This window comes from Arxiozyma heterogenica (assembly GCF_036370985.1).
Source record: "Arxiozyma heterogenica strain weizmannii chromosome Unknown scaffold_21, whole genome shotgun sequence".
In the NCBI taxonomy this organism is placed as follows: domain Eukaryota; kingdom Fungi; phylum Ascomycota; class Saccharomycetes; order Saccharomycetales; family Saccharomycetaceae; genus Arxiozyma; species Arxiozyma heterogenica.
The window spans coordinates 389,099-415,747 of NW_027042674.1; the positions used below are offsets into that span (position 1 = coordinate 389,099).

At 30.4% G+C, this 26,649-nt stretch overlaps 12 protein-coding genes across 12 annotated transcripts; 9 read left to right on the forward strand and 3 right to left on the reverse strand.

Annotated features, from left to right (window-relative positions):
- Positions 1-380: 380 nt before the first annotated feature.
- PWA37_002633 (uncharacterized protein) lies at positions 381-512 on the forward strand (the record flags this gene model as incomplete). Its single annotated transcript, XM_064859189.1, has 1 exon — positions 381-512. The coding sequence occupies one exon, from the start codon at positions 381-383 to the stop codon at positions 510-512; it is 132 nt and encodes a 43-aa protein (XP_064713998.1).
- Positions 513-524: 12 nt separating this feature from the next.
- PWA37_002634 (uncharacterized protein) lies at positions 525-1,004 on the forward strand (the record flags this gene model as incomplete). The annotated part of the gene is made up of 1 exon (XM_064859190.1): positions 525-1,004. The coding sequence occupies one exon, from the start codon at positions 525-527 to the stop codon at positions 1,002-1,004; it is 480 nt and encodes a 159-aa protein (XP_064713999.1).
- Positions 1,005-3,977: 2,973 nt separating this feature from the next.
- Positions 3,978-5,807, forward strand: PWA37_002635 (translation initiation factor 2A; the record flags this gene model as incomplete). The annotated part of the gene is made up of 1 exon (XM_064859191.1): positions 3,978-5,807. One exon carries the CDS (start codon positions 3,978-3,980, stop codon positions 5,805-5,807), a length of 1,830 nt encoding a protein of 609 aa, XP_064714000.1.
- Positions 5,808-6,680: 873 nt separating this feature from the next.
- RSC2 (Rsc2p) lies at positions 6,681-9,968 on the forward strand (the record flags this gene model as incomplete). The annotated part of the gene is made up of 1 exon (XM_064859192.1): positions 6,681-9,968. The coding sequence occupies one exon, from the start codon at positions 6,681-6,683 to the stop codon at positions 9,966-9,968; it is 3,288 nt and encodes a 1,095-aa protein (XP_064714001.1).
- Positions 9,969-10,882: 914 nt separating this feature from the next.
- Positions 10,883-12,331, forward strand: ADE13 (adenylosuccinase ADE13; the record flags this gene model as incomplete). Its single annotated transcript, XM_064859193.1, has 1 exon — positions 10,883-12,331. One exon carries the CDS (start codon positions 10,883-10,885, stop codon positions 12,329-12,331), a length of 1,449 nt encoding a protein of 482 aa, XP_064714002.1.
- A 618-nt stretch (positions 12,332-12,949) lies between these two features.
- On the forward strand, positions 12,950-14,239 carry VPS38 (Vps38p; the record flags this gene model as incomplete). Its single annotated transcript, XM_064859194.1, has 1 exon — positions 12,950-14,239. One exon carries the CDS (start codon positions 12,950-12,952, stop codon positions 14,237-14,239), a length of 1,290 nt encoding a protein of 429 aa, XP_064714003.1.
- A 165-nt stretch (positions 14,240-14,404) lies between these two features.
- DCR2 (phosphoprotein phosphatase) lies at positions 14,405-16,303 on the reverse strand (the record flags this gene model as incomplete). The annotated part of the gene is made up of 1 exon (XM_064859195.1): positions 14,405-16,303. The coding sequence occupies one exon, from the start codon at positions 16,301-16,303 to the stop codon at positions 14,405-14,407; it is 1,899 nt and encodes a 632-aa protein (XP_064714004.1).
- Positions 16,304-16,890: 587 nt separating this feature from the next.
- On the reverse strand, positions 16,891-17,256 carry PWA37_002640 (uncharacterized protein; the record flags this gene model as incomplete). Its single annotated transcript, XM_064859196.1, has 1 exon — positions 16,891-17,256. The coding sequence occupies one exon, from the start codon at positions 17,254-17,256 to the stop codon at positions 16,891-16,893; it is 366 nt and encodes a 121-aa protein (XP_064714005.1).
- Positions 17,257-17,854: 598 nt separating this feature from the next.
- STE11 (mitogen-activated protein kinase kinase kinase STE11) lies at positions 17,855-20,095 on the forward strand (the record flags this gene model as incomplete). Its single annotated transcript, XM_064859197.1, has 1 exon — positions 17,855-20,095. The coding sequence occupies one exon, from the start codon at positions 17,855-17,857 to the stop codon at positions 20,093-20,095; it is 2,241 nt and encodes a 746-aa protein (XP_064714006.1).
- A 582-nt stretch (positions 20,096-20,677) lies between these two features.
- Positions 20,678-21,535, reverse strand: NMD4 (Nmd4p; the record flags this gene model as incomplete). The annotated part of the gene is made up of 1 exon (XM_064859198.1): positions 20,678-21,535. One exon carries the CDS (start codon positions 21,533-21,535, stop codon positions 20,678-20,680), a length of 858 nt encoding a protein of 285 aa, XP_064714007.1.
- A 526-nt stretch (positions 21,536-22,061) lies between these two features.
- MDM30 (SCF ubiquitin ligase complex subunit MDM30) lies at positions 22,062-24,038 on the forward strand (the record flags this gene model as incomplete). Its single annotated transcript, XM_064859199.1, has 1 exon — positions 22,062-24,038. The coding sequence occupies one exon, from the start codon at positions 22,062-22,064 to the stop codon at positions 24,036-24,038; it is 1,977 nt and encodes a 658-aa protein (XP_064714008.1).
- Positions 24,039-24,598: 560 nt separating this feature from the next.
- SSQ1 (Hsp70 family ATPase SSQ1) lies at positions 24,599-26,581 on the forward strand (the record flags this gene model as incomplete). The annotated part of the gene is made up of 1 exon (XM_064859200.1): positions 24,599-26,581. The coding sequence occupies one exon, from the start codon at positions 24,599-24,601 to the stop codon at positions 26,579-26,581; it is 1,983 nt and encodes a 660-aa protein (XP_064714009.1).
- Positions 26,582-26,649: the final 68 nt, after the last annotated feature.

Consider the following 26,649-nt stretch of genomic DNA (forward strand, 5'->3'; position numbering starts at 1 on the left):
TAAACAACATAGAATCATACTTTGGGTCATAACGGATATATTGTAATTGTTGATATAGTTTAGTAGGAGTATTCTGTTTGTCGTATTTTAAAATTGCACATTGGATTAAATCAAAGAGGAAAAAAATAATTAATACCGTATTCATATTTACTACAATAAGAGATGGAACATGTAAACATGGGTTTGTAACAAGGGGAAATCAACAAAAGAAGAGTATATATAATGAGGCTGCAACTTCTATTGCAATTCACCACTATATACTAATAATAGTTCTTTCAGCTGCTTCAATCAATAGTAAGTACATTGCCCAATTGGATATTTCCTCAGCATATTTCTATGTTGATTTAGAAGAAGGACTATATGTAAGAGCCCCATCACATATGAATATGAAGAAAAAGGTCATGAGATTAAAAAAGTCCTTATATGGATTGAAACAATCTGAAGCTAACCGGTCCAAGAAAATATCGAATTGTTTGTCATCTTACTACAGATTAAAGGAAATTTCTAACTGATCATGTGTGCTTATGAATGATAAAATTACAGTTTGCTTATTTACTGATGATATGATAGTTACATATAGAAAAACATCTGATTCCGAAAAATTTATTACACAATTACAAGAAAAAATTGATACAAGAGTCATAAATCTAGGACAACCAACGGAAGGAAGCACAGAATATGACATATACGGTTTAGAAGTTACTTATATATTTGATAAAGAACTATATTTTGGTATGGAAAAATCGCTAAAAGAAAAACTTCTATTATTGGATATACCACTAAACAAATACGAAAAATTATTAAAAGCTCCAAGACCCCTAGGAAAATATATCGAAAAAGACTATGTAAGTATATCTGGATTAGAGTACAAGAAACAAGTAAAATGGCTTCAATTAATAGTTGGCTTAGCCTCATATGTTACTCACAAATATCGTTATGAATTACGTAAATGCAATTGCATCGAACACATTATTCTCAAGAAAAGAAATCAAGGAATTAGCTAGACTTTTAGTGCAATATCTATGGGGTACTAAAGAGAAGAAACTTATATGGTACAAGAAAAGGAAGAACGAAAATCAAACTATGCTAAGCGCTATTGCTGATGCATCATTTGCTAAGCAAAAGGAATTCAAGTCTCAACTAGGTTACTACATTAAAATTGATGACAATATAATCGCTGGTAAATGAACAATATCAAAAACAACTTTAACATCAATTGCCGAAGCAAAAATTGGTGCTATTGATTTGTCTAATCCTGTGTTGAAACATATCCACTTATTACTTAAAGAATTATCTGCTGATAAAATATTTACTACCATTGAAACAGACAGCCAACCAGCTATGGCAATAATCAAATCCAAAGGAGATAAATCGTTTAAAAATAAATTCTTTGGGATAAAAGCTTTAAGGATAAGAGATAAAATAAGTGAAAATAATCTAAGTGTTGCAAGAATAGGTACTGAAAACAATATTGCTGACGTTTTAACAAAACCAGGGACATGCTAGAGATACAACAAATTAACCTCAGAATGAATTATATGAGTATTTCAAAATTTGGGTGGTATGCAGAAATGATTTCCTACTTGTTTAGAAGGTGATTCATTCCCTCAAAGAAAAGAAAAGAAATGCTTGTAATGCACAATCCAATTATGTAGAAATATATCCACACAATTTCAAAATTGAAGAAAATTATGAAACACTTTTCCAAAAATAAAGAATATATAAATGGATAACTTTACTTATTAAATTTCCAATTAGGACAGAAAATACATATACATTATGTTTCATTTATAATTATATAATTGGGAAAATATCCTATAGAGTCATTTTATAATAAAATAAAATATTGCTCATAAAGTATAATCATTAATGCTGAAGAAACATATACTAATTTTCTTCTTCCAGAGGATACAATATATTATGTCATATTAAATGCTATAAGTTAATGATTTTCTTGATTAGCCTCCCTAGTGATTACCCCATTATTCTTACAAAATTCTTTTTCATTAATCAAGATATGTACTTATGTATTTTAGTATTGCTTTATTTAGTGGACTCAATATTTTATTCATTTAGGTGTTTAACATGTCTTTTTTTTTTTTTTTTGACAAACCCTAAACTCCAAAAATTCAAACAGGAACAATTTATTAATATACATCACAAAACTCTAGATACCAATAACAAAGTGCCAGAAATCTTTATCTTCATCCTTAAAATGATAATTAGTTTGTAAGGAACCTAACTGGAAATCCAGTAGATACACAATTCCGAGGGTAACACCTGTATAGGTATTGAATCTGACTGGAGGATTTCCAGGGAGCGATAATTATATCAGATCTTGTCAAGAGGCCTTTGATTATTGAGAGATAGGCTAGGGGTAATCATTTTATTTAAATACATCTTAGTAATTATATTAAGAAGTAACTCTTAATATCATGGAAGAGGAAGACTAACAACAAGAAGAAGTAATACTACAACATCAGGGTTATTAAATAGTAATATATAGAGCTTACGTAAGGGTGTTTATACTTATACTAATTGATATGATTCATCCATTTACATACAACAACTCTTACATAGTTTAAACTATCTTGTAGTAAAATATTATTTCTTTTTTTGATCACCCTATTGTTATATTTTGATTCTTTGAATCAAAAAAATAAGTGTGAATATTGTAAAATATATAAGTCCAAATGCAAATCCATGAAAATAAAAATTTTTCCTTGTCAAAATTTACCATCATTACAACCATATTTTTTTATTTTATAAGATAGGTTAGTCTCAGAAAATATTAATAATATGTATCAACTGGTTATACACCTTAAAAACTCATAAATAACTTACCCTCTCAGTATATAAGATATATAAAGGAATGTATGATGAAGTTATGGTAAATAATAAATAGCATTAGGAACAGAGTAATTTCCTCTGGAATAGGATTCTCCAAAACAATTCTATAACATAGTCACTAACAATATCGAAGAATAACCTTACAGCATAAAATTGTCTACTGATTAATTATATGTAATTTATCATGGCTGTTTTGCTTACATTTTTTAAGGTTTCTAAATAAATCTTCCTAACGAAATACAATCCATTACCAAGATATATACACCTTTAATATTATTAAGCATGCAATCTCAAGGAAACCTGAATATAAGCTTACAATTAAATATACATAGTAATTATTTTGTATAGATTAATTTAAAGTTTCACATACAATATGATTTATTATTACACAAAGTAAAAAAAAAAGAAGATATTGCACTGTAACAAAATAGTATTATAGATACGTAAAATAAAAAAAAGTAAAACATTTAACATATTTTCAAATAATCGTGATACCTTCAGTTCTTCTCCCCCCTTAAGAAACTAGAAAGAAATAAAATTATTTGCAAGCCAACATTTGAATGGATCTGCTTTTTATATTCTATCTGTTCTTTTTAGATATACAACAAATGCCTTATTTACTTGGGATCTACAAAAAATAAGAACTGCAGAGATTTTATCACCACCCTATTGAAGTTCTGTATATTTCCATGTTTTTTCTATTACATTCATATTCTAGTAACGTTTCCGTCTAAAGGCTTTTACGGATTATTTTCAAATCCGGAGGTGTTTCTGACGGCAAAAAAAATACAAAAAAAATCCGGATCTTTATTATAAATCTTGCCGGTTGTTTCTTTTAAGCGTGTGCTCGAGCTTTTTGATCACTGAAAAATTTTTATTCTGCAAAACATTTTAAACACTTAATATTATACACAGTTAAAAGATATAACAGTTGTTCTTCTTTTAGCATTTTGAAAAGACACCGTGAAATACACTACACTTTTCACTTCCATTATATAAAGAACACATATCTACCGTTTAGCAACAAAAATATATATATTTTTTTTTGCTAATTACCATAGTTTGTTGTTTATGGATTGTAAGCTTGGATATAAAAAAAGAACCAAAGTTTAGACAAAATCATAGCGATGTCCTCTCAAATTTTTTTAAAGACTTCACAAGACATTGAATTATTTCAAGGTTACCCAAAATTCGATCAAATTAATACCACTGCACAACAAGAAATTGTATCTTTAAATGAGGGCAAAAAACAAACCAATGTTATTGCATCTACATTGTCGCCATGTGGTAGATTTTTGGCCTATTCAACAAAGAATTCTTTAAAGGTATTCCACAGTGAATCTCTAGAGACCTTATTATTTTCAATAGATCTAAAAGATGTATACGATTTACAATTCTCACCAGCAGGCAACTTCCTTAATACTTGGCAAAGACCAGCTGTCGATGATCCGAATGATAAAAATGTTAAAATATGGTATTTAAACAAAGAATTTAGTGAAAATGCTGATATTAATCCAGTTTATGAATATCAATACAAGTCTCAAAATTCTTGGGCTTTGCAATTCTCGAAGTTGGATACATATGCCATTAAGTTATTTTTAAAAGAGATTAGAATTATTAAGTTAGAAAGAGACAATGTCAAGTTCAATTTTGACCAACCATACGCAACTTTACCACAGCCACCTGAAGGTCAACCGTTTTCAACTTATTTAATTTCTCCTGCTGAATTCCCAACCATTGCTACTTTTATTCCTGAAAAGTCGGGTAAACCAGCTCAATTAACCATCTGGCCTATCAATGAAGGTAAAATTGTAAAAAAAATCGCCACAAAATCATTTTTTAAAGCAGATTCATGTCAACTAAAATGGAATCCACAAGGTAATGCTGTGTTATGTTTAGCAATTACCGATTTTGATGCTCAAAATAAATCTTATTATGGTGAAAACACTTTGTACTTATTGTCCTTCCAAGGTGTAAACGGTACTTTAGGCAGTAATTCTGTCCGTGTGTCTTTGACTAATGGACCAGTCCATGATTTCACATGGTCCCCAACTTCGAGACAGTTTGGTGTTATTGCTGGTTACATGCCTGCCACTATATCCTTTTTTGATTTAAGGGGTAATGTAGTTCATTCGTTACCACAACAGTCAAAGAATACTATGTTGTTCTCCCCAACAGGTAAATACATTTTAATCGGTGGGTTTGGTAATTTACAAGGTTCGGTAGAAATTCTTGATCGTCATAACAAGTTCAAATCTATTGCCAAATTTGAGGCTACAAATACTTCTGTTTGTAAATGGTCTCCAGGTGGTGAATTTATTATGACTGCCACCACATCACCAAGATTAAGAGTTGATAATGGTCTCAAAATATGGCATGTTACTGGTTCGTTGATATTTAACAAAGAATATAAAGAACTTTTGAAAGTTGACTGGAGGTATCCATGCCCTTTTAAATTAATCAACGGCAGTGATTACATTGTCAAGGAATTTTCCATCAAGGATACAGTTTTGGAAGAAATGAACGATAAACTTGATCCAAAATTAAGTAAAAACCAATTACAAATTCACCCTAGTGCCGTGGGCGTTGTTGTCAAAAAGAAACCTGTATCTTCTGGAAGTGGAAAATCTGGTGGTGGATATAAACCACCTCATGCAAGAAGAGCTGCCGCTAATGGAGGTCAAAGAGTGGTCCCAGGTTATACCCCACCTCCAGGTTCTGGAAATCAAAAAAATAAAAAACAAAATGCCCAAACATCCCCAAAGAGTAGTACCTCTACAATTTCACCAGAAGAGAAAAAAATCAGATCTCTTGTTAAGAAGTTAAAAGCTATAGAAACTTTAAAAGAGAGACAGAAGAACGGTGATAAGTTGGAAATTACTCAGGTACAAAAAATTGGCACTGAAGAATCTGTTAGAGAAAGCTTAGAGGCTCTTGGCTGGAAAGATGAACATTAGTTGCATTTGTATAAACAATAATCGCATTAATAACATGCATATATATATATATATATATACATATATTATTTTAACTGTAGAATAATCTTAAATTGTACAAAATACTTATCTACTATGATTAATAAGTCACCAGCTTGGTAAGCAAAGTTTTGTCTTTTTAGCTGTGGCTTAACAAGTTTATATTAAAATTAGTTGCTTTTCACAAACCTTCAAATTTTCAGTGATTGAGCTTCAGTAAGTGGATATAATACAGAGTACTATAAAAAATAAACACACATTCAAAATTTAATAGTTTTGCTACAATGTTTCTACCACATCATCATATTTATTTCGATTATGCTACTGTTTTATGTGCCAGAGAATACGTTGCATTACAACAGATCATCTTGAACGAAGCTACAGTACTTTCAACTTTTTTTTTTTTTCTTCTTTCTTACGATTTCTGATAACAAGAAAAGAAGAAATTCTATTTAACAAAAAAAAAAATAATTTCCTCCAAAAGCGCATATGTTTAGATGAAACAAGATGATGCTACAAGGAAAAAAAAATAAATTGCAAAGCGTTTTCTACATTTTGGCGGCTAACTATATCACGAAGATCACCAACTAATAACAAAAGTGCAATAAATAAGTTTTCTTCATTGAAATCATCTCACAGACAAAACAAGAATTGAATATAGCACAGTTGAATTTTTCCAATAGAATAAAAATTCCAGTGAATATATCTTTATTTAATTCCATTTATTTGTGCCTGTTATAATTTAATAAACACTTAATACGTATACACACATATATAGACAGTTTAATTGCATTTATCTCTCTTATTTATCAATATCCTAATACTTCACATAGTCACGAACGAGAACATATTAAGATGTCTAACCCATCTTTGGCATTGCTAAAATCGAGGATACAATATGAATATAACATTTTAATAACATTAAGTGACCCACAAACAGGAATTAGCTTAGGTCCTATTTTTGAAAATGTTGTATCTCAAGAAGATGCACCTGGATATCATCAGGTAATCCGATATCCTGTATCCTTTTCCACACTAAGAGAGAAGCTTCCAAAATATACAAATATAGTCGAATGGATTATTGACGTTGCTTTCCTGCCTTGGAATGTTAAGAAATATTATGAACCACAATCGGAATATTATAAATATGCCAATATTATTGAAACCCATCTCAGAAACGTCATGATGCCTCGATTGAAAACTTACTATCCCTTTGTCATGTATCCAGATTTAGATTCTTTAACACAGCAACAACAAGAAGAAAAAAATAAGAAACCTTCATCAAATATACATTCAGATAATACTACACAGAGGTTACCCATACTAAAACATAGTGATATAGCAACTTATAATCAAAATTTGAACTATAATAACAGTAGAAATGCGTTAATAACTCACAATAATGTAAATGTCATTGCTGGAAACTCAACCTTCCCTTCTGACCTGAAATATAAAAGAGCTACTTTATCTCTAGGAACGAATAATGACCCAATATCTTCTCCAAATCTTGCCAATGATACTACTGTTAATAAATCTAACGCATCACACTCACCTACCAACTCTCTAGTTCCACAAACAGCAACTTCTCAAACAGCTGATAACTCACTTAACACGAATATAGAAAAAAATATTAATGAACAAATTAAAACTTTCATGCATTCAAACCACCTTCAGACAATCTCCTCACATATAGATCCATCACGTAATACATCGAGCATATCAGATAATAATTTGGATCCGTCCACTTATTTGCCACAGTTATTAACTAATGACATGCTAGATAGAAGACCTTCGTCGAAATTTAAAAAGAAAATTATTAAGCGTGGTAGACCACCTTCAATAGACTTCCCTTATGTTCAAAGAATGAGAAACGTCGTAAAGAATATAACTAGAACTGCACTGATTGGAGTAAAAGAATCTGTGACGGTTGCATTAGAAAAATTACCCGATAAAACAGATCATCCAGAATATTATTCACAAATTTCTAATCCAATATCATTTGAGGATATAAAAAAGAAGGTAAAAGGACGGAAATACAAAAGTTTTGATTCATTTCAATCTGATATCCTGTTGATGATAAATAATTTCAAAAAATATTTCGAAAATGATCCTATTGCAATTGATAAAATAAACCAATTCCAAAATGCTTATAATAGTATATCACAACATGAATTAGCAAGACCAGATAAAGATTACATGCCTGAAGGTGAATTCAAATATCCTCTAGAAAATGCTTTTCTAAATAATACAAAATATAAAATCGGTGACTGGGTGCTTATCTCTAATCTCAATGATGCATCGAAACCTATTATTGGCCAAATTTTCAAAATATGGAAAGATGAGAAGGATGAAGTTTGGTTTAATGCATGTTGGTACTTTAGACCTGAACAGACAGTTCACAGGGTTGATAGACTATTTTATAAAAATGAAGTTATGAAAACTGGACAATATAGAGACCATGAATTAAGTGACTTACTTGGTCATTGCTATGTTGTCCATTTTACTAGATATCAAAGAGGAGATCCTGTCTTTGAGAATAGTGCAAATGATGTCCCGTTGTTTGTGTGTGAATTTCGTTATAATGAAAATGATAAAATTTTTAATAAAATTAGAACATGGAGGGCGTGTCTGCCAGAAGAAATTCGTGACATGGAGGAAGAAACTAAGCCAGTATTAGGAAGGAAATTCTTCAAATATGCATCACCTTTAAAGCATCTATTACCACCAAATGCTACGGCCAATGACCCTATTCCAGAGCCTCAGATGGGTAATCCTAATGCTCCACCCCTCCTTGGTGCTGTATACATAGGCCCTGTATACGCCAAGGATGACTTAGGTGAATTCTCCACTTCCTTAGACTGTCCAAAATATATTATTAGACCAGGCGATCCTTATGAAGAGGGTACTATAGATGAAGAACATGGTTTATTAACTGTAGATCCTTCAAAAGTATCTGCCATAAATCAGAGTCAACCAAAATCAAATTCTCCAATTCCTCCACCTGGAGTACAACTATCTACTCACAATAGTAGACAACATACACCTAAAAATAATGGTTCGACATCATCATTGAAATCTTTAAAGTCAGACCATAAGGTTAAAAAATCTTCTTCCAAGATATCTACTGGTTTACAGAGTCTTAATCAGATTGTGTCTCAATTCAATAAGAAAAGTTTTAATAAATTGATGCAACAAAAGACAAATTCTGCAAATATAATGTTAACCAAAAGTAATTCAATGAAGAAATTGACTAATAAGACAGCACAAGAAATGTTTTTTCAGTTTAGTACACAGAAGAATAATTTGAAGTCTGTACCCATTACTTCCAATGGTACAAAACGTGGTAATCCAAGTCATAATATTTCGATTACTGCTACCAATAATATTGGTACTAATATTATTAATAGTACCACTAATATTACTGGGGGCAATACAAACATCAACAGAATTCACATAAGTAATAATAACAACCATAACACAGGTACTCTCCCCACCAGCAACAATAATAATCACGATAGTATGATGCTACCTACCAAACGTGGCCGTGTTGTACTTGATACACCCAATGCATTTTTATTCCCTATAACAACAAAGACGAGTGGTGGACAGATTAAAACTAATGACGTAAATTATATACATAGTGATATCGATAAGTGTGTACAGAGAGCTGATAAGGGGAACCAAAAGAGAAGGTTAAGTAAAGAAGAATTCAGATCAAGAAAAAGTACAAAATATGGCGAAGTAATATGGTTCAAAGGATCCAGTTTGTATTTAAGTGAAAGAATGATCAATCTAGGTAACAATAATATTAGTGGATCCCCATTAGACACATATGCCCATGTCTCTAAAGTAGTGAATGCTAATAACAACAATAGCAAAAGTACTGATAGCGATGATGTTAGGTTCAAGAATTTGGATTATCAAGAAGTTATAGAAGAAATACCGGAACAAACTTTTGGATTTCAATCTGATTTGTCATGTAACCTAGCGTTAAATTCAAAGTTTGATTATAAAATTATCTCATCACCAATTAAAATCAACCCCGCATATAAAGTGATTGAAGATATTAAAAATGAATTTCCCTCGACCTCAATAGGGCTTCGACCATCAAGTAGTTACATGGCGTTCAAATTGCAAAAATAATACCACCATAAACAAGAGTAAGAAAGAAAGACGTATTTCTAATTTTTTTTACTAAGATTAATAACAGGACAAAGGCAGAACCTTAATCAATACTGTTTTTAAACAATTACTGAATCCTTCTATGTGAATTTATGTATGTAAATACACATACACACACATATATATATATGTTTGTATTTATATATATACCATGATATATTGTTGTCCCTATTCTCATGAACTGTCTAACAAATAAAACTTTTACAATTTTCACATTCATCTTCTAAACCTACAGTAAGAGACGTTCCAATGTTTTCTTAACATTCCCCCCTCACTTCCTCTTTAGTGGGTCACTTTTCTGACAGGAGCAACAACTAATTACTGCCACTTATAAGTAAATGAGTGAACAGAGAAACAAAAGAAAAATAAAGGAATCGAAGGAGAGTCAGATGAGGGAAGTCAAACGGAGAGGAGAAGAAGTCAAACCCGAGTCAGAACCTACAACTAAAGAAAATAAGAAAAATACGTTAATGAAATCAAACAAAAATATTGAAATTTCTCGAGAAGTTTTGCAGTGGACGGTGCAATTTTCCAATTTTCATTTTTCAGTTTTCTTCTCTTCTCTTTTCTTTTTTTTTTGTCCTTTTCTGCCTAGACCTGTGTATTGGAGACAGTATTTGCTATATACATATATATAGGACCCAACTGAGATGTACAGGCCCAACGAACTAGAAGAGCCGTTCTGTGTACTCTGATGTCTTGCAAGAACTTGTTCCCACCATTGATTACTATACAATCGTTGCTCAAGCTATTCTAACCATACACCTTAACTCGGTCTAAAGATAACCCGTTTAATAACGCCAGCTGGTGATATTGTATGTGATCTAACTTTATTATTAAATCTACTTGGGAAAAAAAATACATACACAAACCAAATGTCTGACTTTGATAAATATGCTACTCCATTATCCTCAAGATATGCTTCTAAAGAGATGTCTCATGTTTTCTCCTTAAGAAACAGATTTTCCACTTGGAGAAAATTATGGTTGAATCTTGCTATCGCCGAACGTGAATTAGGTTTAGATGTCATTACCGAAGAAGCCATCCAACAAATGAAAGACCATTTAATTATCACAGATGAAGAAATTGCTGCTGCTTCTGCCCAAGAAGCAATTGTTAGACACGATGTTATGGCCCATGTTCATACTTTCGGCCAAACATGTCCCGATGCTGCGGGTATTATTCATTTGGGTGCCACATCTTGTTTTGTTACAGACAATGCTGATTTAATCTTTTTAAGAAATGCATATGATATTGTGATTCCTAAATTAGTCAACGTTATTGATAGACTAGCCAAATTCGCCTTGGAATATAAAGACTTACCAGTCTTGGGTTGGACCCATTTTCAACCTGCTCAATTGACAACTTTAGGTAAAAGAGTCACTTTGTGGATCCAAGAGCTTTTATGGGATTTAAGAAATTTTGTTAGAGCTAGAAACGATATTGGACTACGTGGTGTGAAAGGTACTACCGGTACACAAGCCTCTTTCTTAGCCTTATTCCATGGCGATCATGAAAAAGTTGAAGAATTAGATAAAAGAGTCACTGAGTTATTAGGATTTGACACCGTGTACCCAGTCACTGGTCAAACTTATTCCAGAAAGATTGATATTGATGTCTTGGCCCCATTATCCTCCTTTGCTGCTACTGCTCACAAGATGGCCACTGATATTAGATTATTGGCTAATTTGAAAGAGGTTGAAGAACCATTCGAAAAATCTCAAATTGGTTCTTCCGCCATGGCCTATAAAAGAAACCCAATGCGTTGCGAACGTGTATGTTCCTTGGCAAGACATCTCGGATCTCTTTTCAGTGATGCTGTCCAAACTGCATCTGTGCAATGGTTTGAAAGAACTTTAGATGATTCTGCTATTAGAAGAATCTCCTTGCCAAGTGCATTTTTAACTACCGATATTCTTTTAACTACACTATTAAACATCTCTTCTGGTTTAGTTGTATATCCAAAGGTTATTGAAAGAAGAATTAGAGGTGAATTACCATTCATGGCTACAGAGAACATTATTATGGCCATGGTTGAAAAAAATGCTTCTAGACAAGAAGTTCACGAACACATCAGAGTTTTATCTCATCAAGCTGCTGCTGTAGTAAAAGAACAAGGTGGCGATAACGATTTAATTACACGTATCAAGAAGGATGAATTCTTTAAACCAATATGGGAAGAATTGGACTCTTTATTAGATCCATCAACTTTCGTTGGTAGAGCTCCACAACAAGTGGAGAAGTTTATCCAAAATGACGTTGCCAAGGCCCTAGAACCACATAGACACTACATCAACGATCAAAAAGTCGAATTAAATGTTTAATTTCAATTAAATCTTTATAAATTCATTTTTCTGTTTTAAAAAGTTCTCAATTGCTACTAGATAACTTTTTCTCTCTCTTTCTCTCTCTCTCTCTATATATATATTTAGATAATGCATGTACATGTAAAAAAGTAAAAAAACAACTAACGAACAGAAGATCAAAATCGTTAATAATGTTTGTTTAATTAATTATTACTCTTTCGAATGTTTATTTACTTTGGAGTTGAGTCCCTTTATCTTCATTATGTGTTGGGTACTATGTTTAATTTAAACCCAGATTTGCTAAATACTCTTTTATGATTTGGGCTTTTATTTTTAAATTTTTTTCATTATATGATGCTCAACAAGTATCGTCCCATACATGCAGATACTCAAATATATATATATACTTTCTGTAAATATAATAAGTGAATAGTGACTAATAACAACGGTGAAACTTGGGGTTTATACGAAACTAAAATAGTGTGCCTAATTTTTTGAAGAAGCCATAACATCTCTATTTACTCCTATATACATAAAAGCAACTATTTAATCCGCTGTGCTTCTCTCCATTTATAAAATATTGTTACTATTGCTACTATTTTTGATGTTGAATCAACGTTCTGAGATACTTTGATTATGCCTTGCTATATAATGAAAAGAAAACTACGACATATTCAATCTATTGGAATCTATAATGTATGCACACCATTAAATAAAGATACTACAACTAATTTCATTAAAACCCATGCATGCTTTTTCACAATTGAAACTACTAAAGGTGATATAATATATGTAAGTGAAACCCAGCAGACAACGCTATGTAATGTTCAATTTAATGCAATCAATTTTGATGGATGTCCATTAGATCGTTTCATATTGAAAATATTTACAGAGTATCCCTTAGCGGAACCGTTAAGATTAAATTTAAATAAAAAGAATGACAAATGGAATCAAGTCGCTTTATATTCTATCAATCTTAATAATCTAAATGTTATTAATATTAACAAACTTTCTTCTGTTAAGGGTATTATTATACCTATACTTAAGATGTCTGACGGATATTTTTTACCGAATCAATTTAAATTAGGCATACAAGATCATAATAATCAATTTGCAAATTATAATTCATCAACGATAAAAAAATCTTTCAACTACAATAGCTTAATTAAATTAAATAAATTAGTTGAATATCAAAAACAACTTAATCAAGATAAGCTTAATTTATCGAAAAGTATAGAAAATTGCTTAAGTGATTATAAATTTAAAGAGTTCAATAAAGAAAGATTAAAAATTATTAAAACTTTAATTGAAAAAATCGAACTTAGATTATCTGAAAAGAGAGCAAAGATAAAAAGTTTAAATCTAGAATTATCCAAATGCAAATCCCAAATTTCCTTACCATTTAAAAAACAAAGTTCCAATGTTACAATCGAACAAGATGAATATGGTAACACTTACTCCAATTTAATACAATTAAAAGATAAAATAGGCAAGATTAAGTCCAAAAAGATTCAACACTTGGTAACAGTTTTCAATAATATCCCGTTTATAAATAACACAGATATCAATTTTTTCCAAATGGTTACTAATAAATCACCAAATAATATGTATGAATATACCTTAAAACTATTTAATATAGATTTTGATCATATTTTAACATTATCTCAAGAATCTCGAGAAAAGAGAATCAAAGCAAATACACAATTAGGTAGTTATGTATTATTACTATTACTAATCAGTAATAAAATCCTGAATATTCAAATACCATTTAATATGTCCTATTATGGGAGCACCTCTATGATTAATTTTCACTATCCGTTATTTATAACCCATGTTCAATCTACTAAACACTTAAATGAATTCAAACTAGGCATTAATTTATTAAACATAAATATTAACCAAATTAACCAATTCCTTCAGAACTAGACTGACACGTTTCAATATTGTATTATATACTTCTATAGTCTTTAATTGTACTTATGAATATACTCAGGTTTTGATATGAACACATATAAAAAAAAAAGCAAAACAATAATGTTAAAAATAATAATATGCTATGAAATGGAAAAAAAAAATGCAAACAGAACCTATCTATATACTTTGATTATTAACTAGTATTTGGAAATCAAATATCTCTTCAGGTGATCCATTGAGTCTTTTCCATGATTTGATAGATCCAACTTTAGTGTCCAATTCATATATTCGTATTCTTCTTTCAGTGCCACCGTAACCTGCATACGCACGTTCTCCTGCACTACCACCATAACATAACCAAATGTTGTGATTTGGAGTTGAATCATCTTTAAGACAATAGTCATTACAATGATCGTGGCCACAACTTGTCACCTGAACCTCCATTGAATCTAATGCCATTAATCCACCCGAGTTATACTTAGGAGCAGTAACACCCTCTTTAAAAGTACCGACGATTTCATTAACTGAATCTGGATTCTTTTTAGATTTCTGATTCAAATATTCCGGTAGTGGAATGTGGAAAAATGCCATTGACAAATGATTTGGAACCTTTAAGATGTCAGATTTCAAATTATTTTCATACACCTTTTTTATATGATTCCATTGTTTTTCTTTAATCCAATCGTAACCAGGTGACAATTTACTTGATTTAGAGTATTTATGAGAATCAAGAAAATACAAAGTTATCAAAGGCAATCCATCACCATCCGCGGAATCATTTTTTTGTTTAATTTGTTTAATATAATTACCAACACCAAAAGTGTTATCCTTTGTATCGAATCCACTGAATTGAAAAATGGTGTATGGTAATCTAACCACCAATTCAGACAATTGCCATCTTGACAACGAACCTTCATCATCATGATTGCCCCATGTCAACGCCCACGGTATCTTTCTTTCAATAACTGGACTTATTGCTTTTAATAGTGTGGTCTCTGAATCCTGTAATGATTCCTGGCCCATTATTTGATCACCAGTAAATACTACTAATTGGGGTTTTTCTATATCGAGAACTGTATTTATAAAATTTAATGTCTTTGGATCAGCTCTACAAGGTTCTGTATCACGATTTACTGGTATAGGATATTCATCCAAGCATTTACCTTCATTTATACCCATATGTAAGTCAGATAATTGCACAATTTTGAATTTTCCATCTTCATTCGGATATAGTTCAACATTTTTCCAATCTGTATTATTGCCATTATCATTACCAAAAATAGATAATGGGACTAAAGTTTTATATGAGAGATATGAATTAGCTAAATAATGATCGTAGATTGCTGTGCTTTTTATTAAAGTCCAATCAGGTCTTGGATCTACACAATCGTCACCAAACAATATAGTAAAGTCAGTAATAATACTGTTTATCTCACCAGATTTCAAAAGATCAATAGTTAAATCTATTGGTTCCAGAAGAAACTTATCAAATTGAATATATTTATTATTATTGTTATTTTCATTATCATTGGATATAAGTGAAATAGATTTAAAACCTTTTAAAATCCTCGGGTTATGATTATTATCATTATCATTTGCAAAATGTAGTATTAATGGAATTATATCTGGTATATTTATAGTATCATAAAAATAGTATAATGAGCTACCGAACCACTCTGTCTGATAGGAACCAGTTAAATCTTTTTCTACTATTCTTCTTTTTGTAAAATATGAGATTATATCTATATCATCTTTATTCATATTATTGCTATTAGGAAGAGGCTTTTCATTATCAAACAATTGATACATATGAAAACACCACTGGAATTGTTTAAAAATATGATAACACCGTTTCATCCCAATATTAGTCATTAAATGATCATTTGGGTCCCAATCCAGTTGGTCTATTAAATAATCAACATTATATTCTTCCTTAAATACGAACCGTACCTGTTGATATTTATAATCTTTAATCCAATATTTTAGTAAATAATGGTTTAGTGTGAATATAGAGAGCATAATGATAGACAGATAAGTGAATACTCTGATATATTTTCTTGATAAAAATAACATCATACATCCCTTTTGTCAATAGAAAGATACGATAACAGACACAGTAACAGTAACAGAAACAGAACTAATAAATAATAAAGACAAAAACAAAAAAAAAAAAAGAAAAGAAAAAGATGTCTATCTATTTTTCTACTTGCTGATGTCAAACCTTCTAGCCAAGTTGAACTGATTTATTGAGGATATGTGTATCTATATAGAAGCTAAAATAGAACGCTGATATGATGTTATACTTGAAATGCCTTCTTCTTCTTCATCACTATCATCTTTCTAAACTTTGCATTGAAAATGATATTTCTCTATATACAAACAAAAAAACAAAAAGAAACAAATAAATAAACAAATAAATACTTAAAACTGTTCCGGAGTTAACTTTGAATTTATTTCAGATAAACAAAAATAAATGCAGGGTTTATATATTCATGCCAATATTTTCCCTGCATACCACATCAATAAATACAGGGCTTGTAATCAAAAAAATCGAAAAATATTAAGAAACGGAAAATATCTTCCTTTTATTTTTGTTGCTTAAAGAAAAATTTGAGAAAACAGGAAAAGGTTGTAGATAAAACAAAGAAACGACCTACCAGCCACTATTTATCAAAATTAGTAGAATTTGGTAGATGACCACCAATTTGTAACAATCCACCACTGTTATTGGTTTCCTTATTATCATTATTATTACTAGAATTGTTATTGAAGTCCCTATTTAAAGGATTGCCGTTAAACTTTCCTAAATCATGTTGAAACTGTTTACTAACAGTCCTTGCATGTGGACGTTTCAACTGATCCCAACTGATTTTTTTCTCTTTGCCAGCTCTATGTAGTGTTATGATATTCCCAATATCTTCATCACTAGTAGGATTACTATTAGCATTACCACTGCGATTATTTGTGGAGTTGAGACCACCTTGATTTTGTTTTGTTCGTGATTCTTTTTGATCTATCCCTCCTTGCATGATAGCAATAATTGTATTTATTAGAAGGAAGTATAATATAAGTTTTGTAATATAGTGGAGCAGCGTCTTGCAAATATAGAATGTAGCTGTTTCAAACGTGAAATGGATATCTCTATCTGTGTATGTGCACAGTTCTCGAGGTGTTTCTTTTATTTATTACTAATCTGCTACGTTTATGTATAAATATAAAAAATACGTAGTAGCTGATATTTTTAATCCTTTGTAGCTATATATATAGATACACTTTCATAGATCCTGGGAGGGAACATTCCTTAGTAATTAAAAAAACAAACAAACGAACAAATCACATAATTATACATATAAACAAATATATATATATATATATTATCTAAAAAAAAAAAGGGAGGTTTAAAGATGCTTTTAAAAGGTCGAAAATTAAATGTTCAATTTTCAGTTTTCAGTTAGGCAAAGAATAGAATCTACAAGAAAACATGTGTATGGCAATTACACTGAAAAATAGTCAGATATACGTACATATATATGTATATGTATGTATGTGTGTATATCTATATGCATTGCTGTTACTGTGAATAAAAAGGATATAAAATATAGCAAATAATAAACGACACAATTCACAATGAATTCAAAGAACATTGATCATCAGTTCATTGAACAATTTCTCTCTGATATCAATTGTTCACAATATACATCGAATTTCATTCAATTTAGAATATTTGATAAAGAAGATCTGTATCACATAGATAAAGAGATTCTATTTGAAATTGGTATTAGAAATCTGGGTGATAGATTACGTATCTTACGCAAAATTAAACTATTAAATGATGAGAATGACAATAAAATTCTAAATATAAATGAACTGTCTAATATAATTAATAAGTTTCGCCAATTAGGTTCTTTGAATCAACATTCTAGTAACTCTAGTTATAATCACAAATACCTTTCTGATTTTAATTATAACAATCCTGAAAATTTGGATGATATCTTACCTTGTGATGAAGAATATTTCACTGAAAAACATCATATCATTTTTATACTTAACGATGGTACAGCAAAAAAAGTCGATGTCAATGGCTGTTTTAATGCTAATTCAATCAAGAAAAGGTTAATTAAAACATTGCCTAAACAGTTCCAAATCTTAGACAAAAACAAAAATAACTTAAATATCGAATCAAATTATGATGTCTTTATTGTTGACTACAAAAAGAACGTTTTACATCTTTTATATGATGTTGAGTTGATTACAATATGTCACTCCCTTGATAGATGGGAAAGAAATAGATTAATCTTTGTTTCAAAGGACCAAACTCCAAGTGATTTGGCTATATTAACATCAAAAAAAATTTACTTAAAAACTTTATCATTAACTAACAATAATCAACTTAGAGGTTCAAAGAAAGAAAAGATTTATAATGGACATCTAAAAATGGATAACTCTAAAGATAATATTAGAAAAGTTTTTAATCAAAGGCCTTCAAGTGAATATATCACGACTAACTTAAGTGGGTATTTTCCCAATACCAATATTGAAAAACTACAAAAAACTTTACGTAACTCATATAGACAATCAATTAGAATGAGTCATTTGCACCCAATGAATTATAAACCATCTATCATTAGTTCTGAATCTAATAATGTTGGCAATATCCTTTTAAAACATACCACTGATGTTGATAAGGCTTTATTACAAAATTTAAATAATAGTACTACTAATATTCGTAATAGAAATCCTAATACTAGATCAAATATTTTATTCCGTAATCATGCTACTTCTAGCGATGCAAAAGAGCTTCATTTAAAAAATAAATATAAAGAGAGCAATATGAATTCAGAAGCATTTAATGATAGAGAATATAATGATGATGATAAAGTGGAAGAGGAGGACAACAAAGAAGGGGGATATGACACTGATGTTGTATCATTACCAACAAAGATGGTTACGCCTAAATCTTGGCTAAAAGGCGCTAGAATTGGATCTGGTAGTTTTGGAAGTGTTTATCTTGGAATGAATGCACAAACTGGTGAAATAATGGCAGTTAAACAAGTGGCTATTCAACCACCACCATCGACTCTATCAACACCTCCAGGCATAAATAATTCAAATAAAATGGATCCATCATTAATTAAAAGAAGGAATGAATCAAATATTTTCAAAAAAATGGTGGAATCATTACAACATGAAATGAATCTATTAAAAGAACTACATCATGAGAATATTGTCACTTATTATGGATCTTCTCAGGAAAATGGAAACTTAAACATTTTCTTAGAATACGTTCCAGGTGGTTCCGTTTCATCGATGTTGAACAGTTATGGACCCTTTGAAGAATCCTTAATTACTAATTTTACAAGACAAATTCTTATTGGTCTGACGTATTTACATAACAAAAACATTATCCATCGTGATATCAAAGGTGCCAATATATTGATCGATATCAGAGGTTGTGTAAAGATCACAGATTTTGGTATCTCTAAAAAGCTTTCTCCTTTAAATAATAGCGATAATGATGCTGAAGATTCAATGAATAAGAAACAAAATAAAAGAGCATCACTACAAGGTTCTGTGTATTGGATGGCACCAGAAGTAGTAAAACAAACTACTACTACAGAAAAGGCTGATATATGGTCTACAGGTTGTGTTGTGATTGAAATGTTTACAGGAAGACACCCATATCCAGATTTTTCTCAAATGCAAGCATTATTTAAGATTGGAACCAATATGTGTCCGGAAATCCCATCCTGGGCTACGTCAGAAGCACAGAATTTCTTAAAACAGACTTTTAAACTTGATTATCAAAAGAGACCTAGCGCAATTGAATTACTGCAACATACATGGTTGGACACTCATTTGCTTTCCTAAATAAAAGCACCAAATTCAGAATATAGGATAATGATACAACTAGGTCTTATCAGATTAAAAAAAATCCCTGAATATATACTTACTTATTATTGATCTACTTTGATATTAACACATACACATATATATAAATATACAGATTTATCGCTTTGATGAACTTTAACATGAATAAAGTCATGTAATATTATAAAAACTATAGTAGATCCATTCTACTGAAAAAAATCAATATACTATCTACCAATGTATATATATATATATATATATATGACCCAAGAAATAAACAAAAACTATTTACTCCAGGTTTATTGCTTGTACCAACGATTATGCAATTTAATAACACATCTTGAATAAAAATATAAATATGAATATACGTATTTGTATTCCCACCAAAACAAATAAACAAGCTTTAATGTGCATATGGAGATAGCCTTAAACAATAGAGAAAAAAACAGGTAATAATTTTCAATGGGTTATCAACAATTTGTAATACGTGTATTTATTCTTTGTTTCTCTTCTTTTTAAACAAACAAATAAACAGATAATTACAAAAAAACAAAAAGAAGAAACCAAAGCAACTAACTAATATTATGGTGTCCATAATTTACCACTTCCTCTTGAAGCATAAATAGTCTTTTTAAATTTGGTTTTTACAATATCGTTACCATCACTAGAAACCTGCTTAATCCCACTTCTTAACACTAGATCATTAAATCTTCTAGTATCTTTAAAGGTTTTGTCATTAAGATCCTTGGATAATAAAGAATCGACCTGAACTATGGAACAATGTGGAATATCACAGAGATCAGCAAATTGTCTTACTTCTGAATCTTCCGTAATAAGAATCCAACGACCTTTTGAATTAAAGTTATTATCAACTTCCTTATGTATCAACTTATTATCCTCAGAATCTTCTATACGTTTATCCCTTTTAACATTATTCTTCGTGGAGGAAACATCTACATCTTCTACTTCAATAATATCATCATATAGCTCTTCTACTTGTAGTTCAAATGCGTCATTTGACAAACGGCATTTGTAAGCACAACTTTTTAATAAATCTTTAAATCTTTTAGGAATCTTATTCAATCTGTCAATATGATGAATATTAACTTCAGACCATGGAATAGTACTCAAGATATCTTGATACTCCATAATAATCTCTAAAGATGCTTCGTCTTGTATCTGATTAGCAACTAAACTGTTTTTCAAGTTATGTTGTTCAATGAACTTCAAAGCCTCTCTAGCATTATTGCTTCTTCTCCTAAATTGCAAGAATTCTAATTCTCCTACAGTAAACGTTGGAACATATAACTGAATATGTACTTTCTTTGATTTCTTTTGAGTGTTTTTTCTACTATTTAACCATTGATCCCATTTTTTAATATTCCCTAAACCTTTTTCAAAAGCGGATGCATCAATAACAAAATAATAATTGTTAACCATAATATTATCTGTATATGCAAATTAAATACAAATAATTGCCCTGAACTAGTTAAATAATGAATAATTGATCTGTTATTCCTTGTTTTCTCTTCTTTTCCATATCACATATATACTAAATGTGTTAAAGGTATATAGATTTCTATCAAATAAATTTCTTTTTAAGTTTAATGAATTTTTCTGTATACTCGAAAAAATTTGTTGACACATTCAATAAATAGATGAATCAATAAACAGCATAGACAAACCCATATGGTGTATATGTAACTTTTGCTATAATCGAACAAAAGCAACTGTAATAATAGTTGTATTGTGTATCTGACAACAACTGGAACCATTATATCTTATAAAATTGACCAACTAAAAATTTCAGTGAAGGAACAATTGAATATTTACTATCTGTCTGTGTTGTGTAAAAGATTTGGGATGAGGTTTTAGTGGCTACAATTTGTATTTCTAAATATTATTACTGTATATTTATTCTCCCTCTCTTTATTTTTCTCTTGCTTTATCTCTTTGGAATACTATAATGAATTCCTTGAGAGGGATCAATAGTTTTCCAATCGAAATATGGAATCAAATTTTGTTGAATCTGGATTTAAAAGATATATTCCACGTATCTCGGTGCAATCATCAAATAAGAGATATTGTAACTAATAATGTAATATGGGAAAATATAGTATATGAAATATGGGGTCAATATGAACAATTTGACATTTTACAAAATTATAGAAATAATAACCAAACATTCCATTCAGTTAAGAAAAATCAACATGGGACTAAACAACTCTATAATTATTGGTACATACATTTTTTGGAAAGAATGTACAATGAATATAGGTATCTTAAGATACTTGATCAAATAGTTCAGAATCAGTGGAAAATAAGTTACTGGGGTGACATATACAAGCTATTACAAGACGAAGATTTTATTTTGTATGTACCATTACTTAATGATATTGTGGATTCAGAATTCCTTACGAAAGATATTTACTCATTTAGACCACAGTTCATTGATCATTATAGAGTCACTAGACTAAAATTATTAAATTGTTTCAAATCGTCACTTCCATTAAAAAAAATATCATTTGAATTGTTATGTGGGTTTAGACATAAACTTTTGTTCCAGTTTATCCTCTTGTATAAGGATATTAGTAACTATGATAGTTACAACACAGATGTTAATCATATTTTTTTCCTTAATGATGATGACTGTGAAAAATTATTATTACAATATAATACAATGGATACTGCGTTTCATAGATTATTACCATATAGACATAGATTCTTAGAATTGTTTAGACGAATTCTAAAAATTAGAAATAGAAACCATCGTGTAAATTTCAATAGCTTAACTACATTAAAAAAATTGGAGATACTATCTAATTTAGTAATGAATCTATTAAAAAGAAGTATGACCAGATTTCTTACAAAAAATTATACTGAAGATTTAATGATCCTTAGAGTGTATAGTGGTGAGACGAAAGGGACATTATTAATTCATTTAGCTATTTTACAAAGGATTTTCTTAGAATATGGGATCAAATGTCAGATATTACAACGCCATCTTAAGATCTATTGTCATACTAGTAATAGTAATGGTAAAAATGGACAACATTCAGCTTTTTTATATTTAACAGTGATGCAAGATTCGTTACAATGTAAAATCTTAACAGAACATCAATTAAGAACCATCATTGGAGAGACACATTTTAATCATTATATGAAACCACTGAGCAAACAAGATGCACTTAGATGGTTGAATCATGAATTTATATCAAATCCCAAATCAAATTTTGAAACTAATCAAATTAATAATATTTTTACAAAATGGGATCAAATTTATTGTCACAGTCATTTACCTTTATCCAATGCTAAGTTAAGAGCATTTAATATTATTTATAATTCATTATTTTCCAAGAGATTTTTTAATGCTGGCTTAAAATTACACCACATATTATCTGATTCATTTGATATTTTCATGGAAGGTATGACTCCATTAGATTATATCCTATTGGATTACATTCGTATGAGATTCACAGACTTGAAGAAAACAGAAATTAACTATATGACAGAGGACAATTTGCTGTTACATCAAACGTGGTTAAGAAATCAATACATGATTGAAAATATCAGTCCTAAAGTTAGCATAACTCTTCTTCATCCTCCTTCTACGGAAGATACAATGATAATAATCGGTAATCTTTATACTTTTAGTATCACTTCAACGTTAACATCGATTGTCTGTATCATCAATAAGGTACGTACAGGAAAAAATAAAAATAATTTGATAGTAGTGATGGATATTTTTGGCGATGTTCATAAGGTTCATGAGAAAGATTTTGTTCAAAATATTAAAAAAATGAATTGGAATACTATTGAAAACCAAAATCAATTAGATTTGTACATAAAGATAATGACTATAATAGGAAAATTGGGTTTTCTATTTGATCACATTGAAATTCAAAGACATCAATATATTCTTTCGCCAAATTCACCTGAGTGAAATAATAATTTGAATAATAAAAAAAGAAAAAACTATAATGAGATCTTAAAAGCTGCTTTGTAGATTCATTCTAGTATATATTAAGTATATAGATCTAATATTCACTAGTTACTCTTATCGTTCCTCAGACATATCTCTCTGTTCCTTTGTTTATACAAACATGCGTATAATGTATATAATTATAATTATTATGTAAGCATTTATTGATTACTAAGATACATTACTAAGACTAAACTCTATGGTGGTTTCCTGTTTTTGTTGGATGACTAATCAATCATTAACTCATAGCATTGAATAAGCGATGAGAAAATAAATAAGATATTTCTCCATTATTTAAATATACAAGCGACTTCTCACATTTGTCTTATTAAATATGTTTGTGAGTGATTATAATTTCATTTCATGGTTCATAGTATGCATTAAGATAGGAAAAGACCACTTGTAAATACAGCTAAAACCAATTCTTTTTCTTCTTCCTTTTTTTATAAGAAAAAAAGAGTGTTTTATAACATTGAAATAAGATTTACTATATTTACATATTAACTTTAAGCAAAAGTAAAATGTTGATTTCGAGAATTCAGTTATTAAAGCCACTTACTAAACGATTATTACACCGTCAATTAAGTTCAAAAGTCATTGGTATTGATCTAGGTACAACCAACAGTGCTGTGGCATATATTAGAGATTTCAATGATAAAAAATCATCAGTAATAATTGAAAATGATATGGGAGAAAGAACTACACCCTCTGTCGTAGCTTTTACCATTCAAAATCGAGCACGGGGGAATTCTAGTAAGAGACAGTCTAAGGGTAGCAGTTCAGATATTATAGTAGGGACAAGAGCCAAGAGACAACAATTGATTAATCCTGAAAACACATTTTTTGCAACTAAGAGACTCATTGGTAGAACCTTTAGTGATGAAGAAGTCAAACATGATATTAAGCTGTTACCATATAAGATTGTAAAGAACCCACATACAGAACAAGCAGCAGTGGTGACAACAGATGGACAAATTAAATCACCCGGTGAAATTAGTTCAATATTACTAAGATATCTAAAGAAGACTGCAGAAGATTACTTAAATGAGCAAGTTAAACTGGCAGTTATTACTGTTCCTGCTTATTTCAATGATGCACAAAGACAAGCTACAAAGGATGCAGGGAAATTAGCAGGATTAAATGTATTAAGGGTAGTTAACGAACCCACTGCAGCTGCACTAAGTTTTGGTCTTGACACAATGAAAAATAAGGAGGATAGAAATTTAGTTGCTGTCTATGATCTTGGTGGCGGTACATTTGATATATCAATTTTAGATATCGAAGATGGGGTCTTTGAGGTCCGTTCCACTAATGGGGATACACATTTAGGTGGTGAAGACTTTGATAATGTAATTGTGAATTACTTTATTGAACAATTTATATCACAAAATAAAGATATGCATATAGTTCGTGAAGAGATTATTAAAGATAGAGAATTAATGCAAAGACTAAAAGAAAATGCAGAGAGAGTAAAAATTGAACTATCCCATACGAAAGACACTGTTGTTGAAATTCCATTCCTTTACAAAAATTATCATTTAAAATTATCCATGAAAGAGGAAGAACTAGATCAAATGACGCAACATCTAATCGATAAAACTATTCCACCAGTAAAAAGAGCTTTAAAGGATGCTGATATAGAACCACAAGATATCGATGAAGTAATAATGGTGGGTGGTATGACAAGAATGCCACGCATTAGACATACGGTAAAAGAACTTTTTGGTGGTAAGACTCCAAACACAAGTGTGAATCCTGATGAGACAGTTGCTATAGGTGCTGCCATACAAGGTGGGATATTATCTGGAGAGATTAAGAATGTTTTATTGTTGGATGTCACTCCATTGACACTTGGTATTGAAACTTTTGGCGGTACATTCTCACCACTAATCCCACGTAATACCACAGTACCTGTGAAAAAGACAGAGATCTTCAGTACTGGTGTCGATAATCAGACTGGTGTGGATATAAAAGTATACCAAGGTGAAAGAGGTCTAGTAAGAGATAACAAATTGATTGGTGACTTAAAGTTAAGTGGGATACCACCAATGCCTAAAGGTACTCCGCAGATCGCTGTGACTTTTGATATTGATGCAGATGGGATAATCAATGTCTCTGCCAGTGAAAGAAGTAGTGGCCAAGAGAAAAGCATAACTGTTATTGCTAACACTGGTCTCACAGAGGAAGAAATTCAAAGGCGCGTGGATGAAGCAAATGCCAATAGGGAACAGGATAATTTAATTAGACAGAGAATGGAATTAATGACGAAGGCTGATATTATGGTCAGTGATGCAGAAAAATCTTTTAAGCAATTCAAAAAATTGATCTCTATTGATCCAGAGTATAAAAAATTAAACAAAGAAGTTCAGTATCTAAGAGATCAAATTACCAGATTCAAAAAGGATGAAAATAATACACTAATTGATGTCAATGATGTTAAAAAGAGAACTGATAAGCTACAAGGTAATGTATTCAAACTGTTCCAAAGGGTAACAAATAAGTAAGAAAATAACATATGTGCGAGTGTGTTATCGAATCTTTTTTTAAAAGTTTCGGAAATGTACAAAGAATA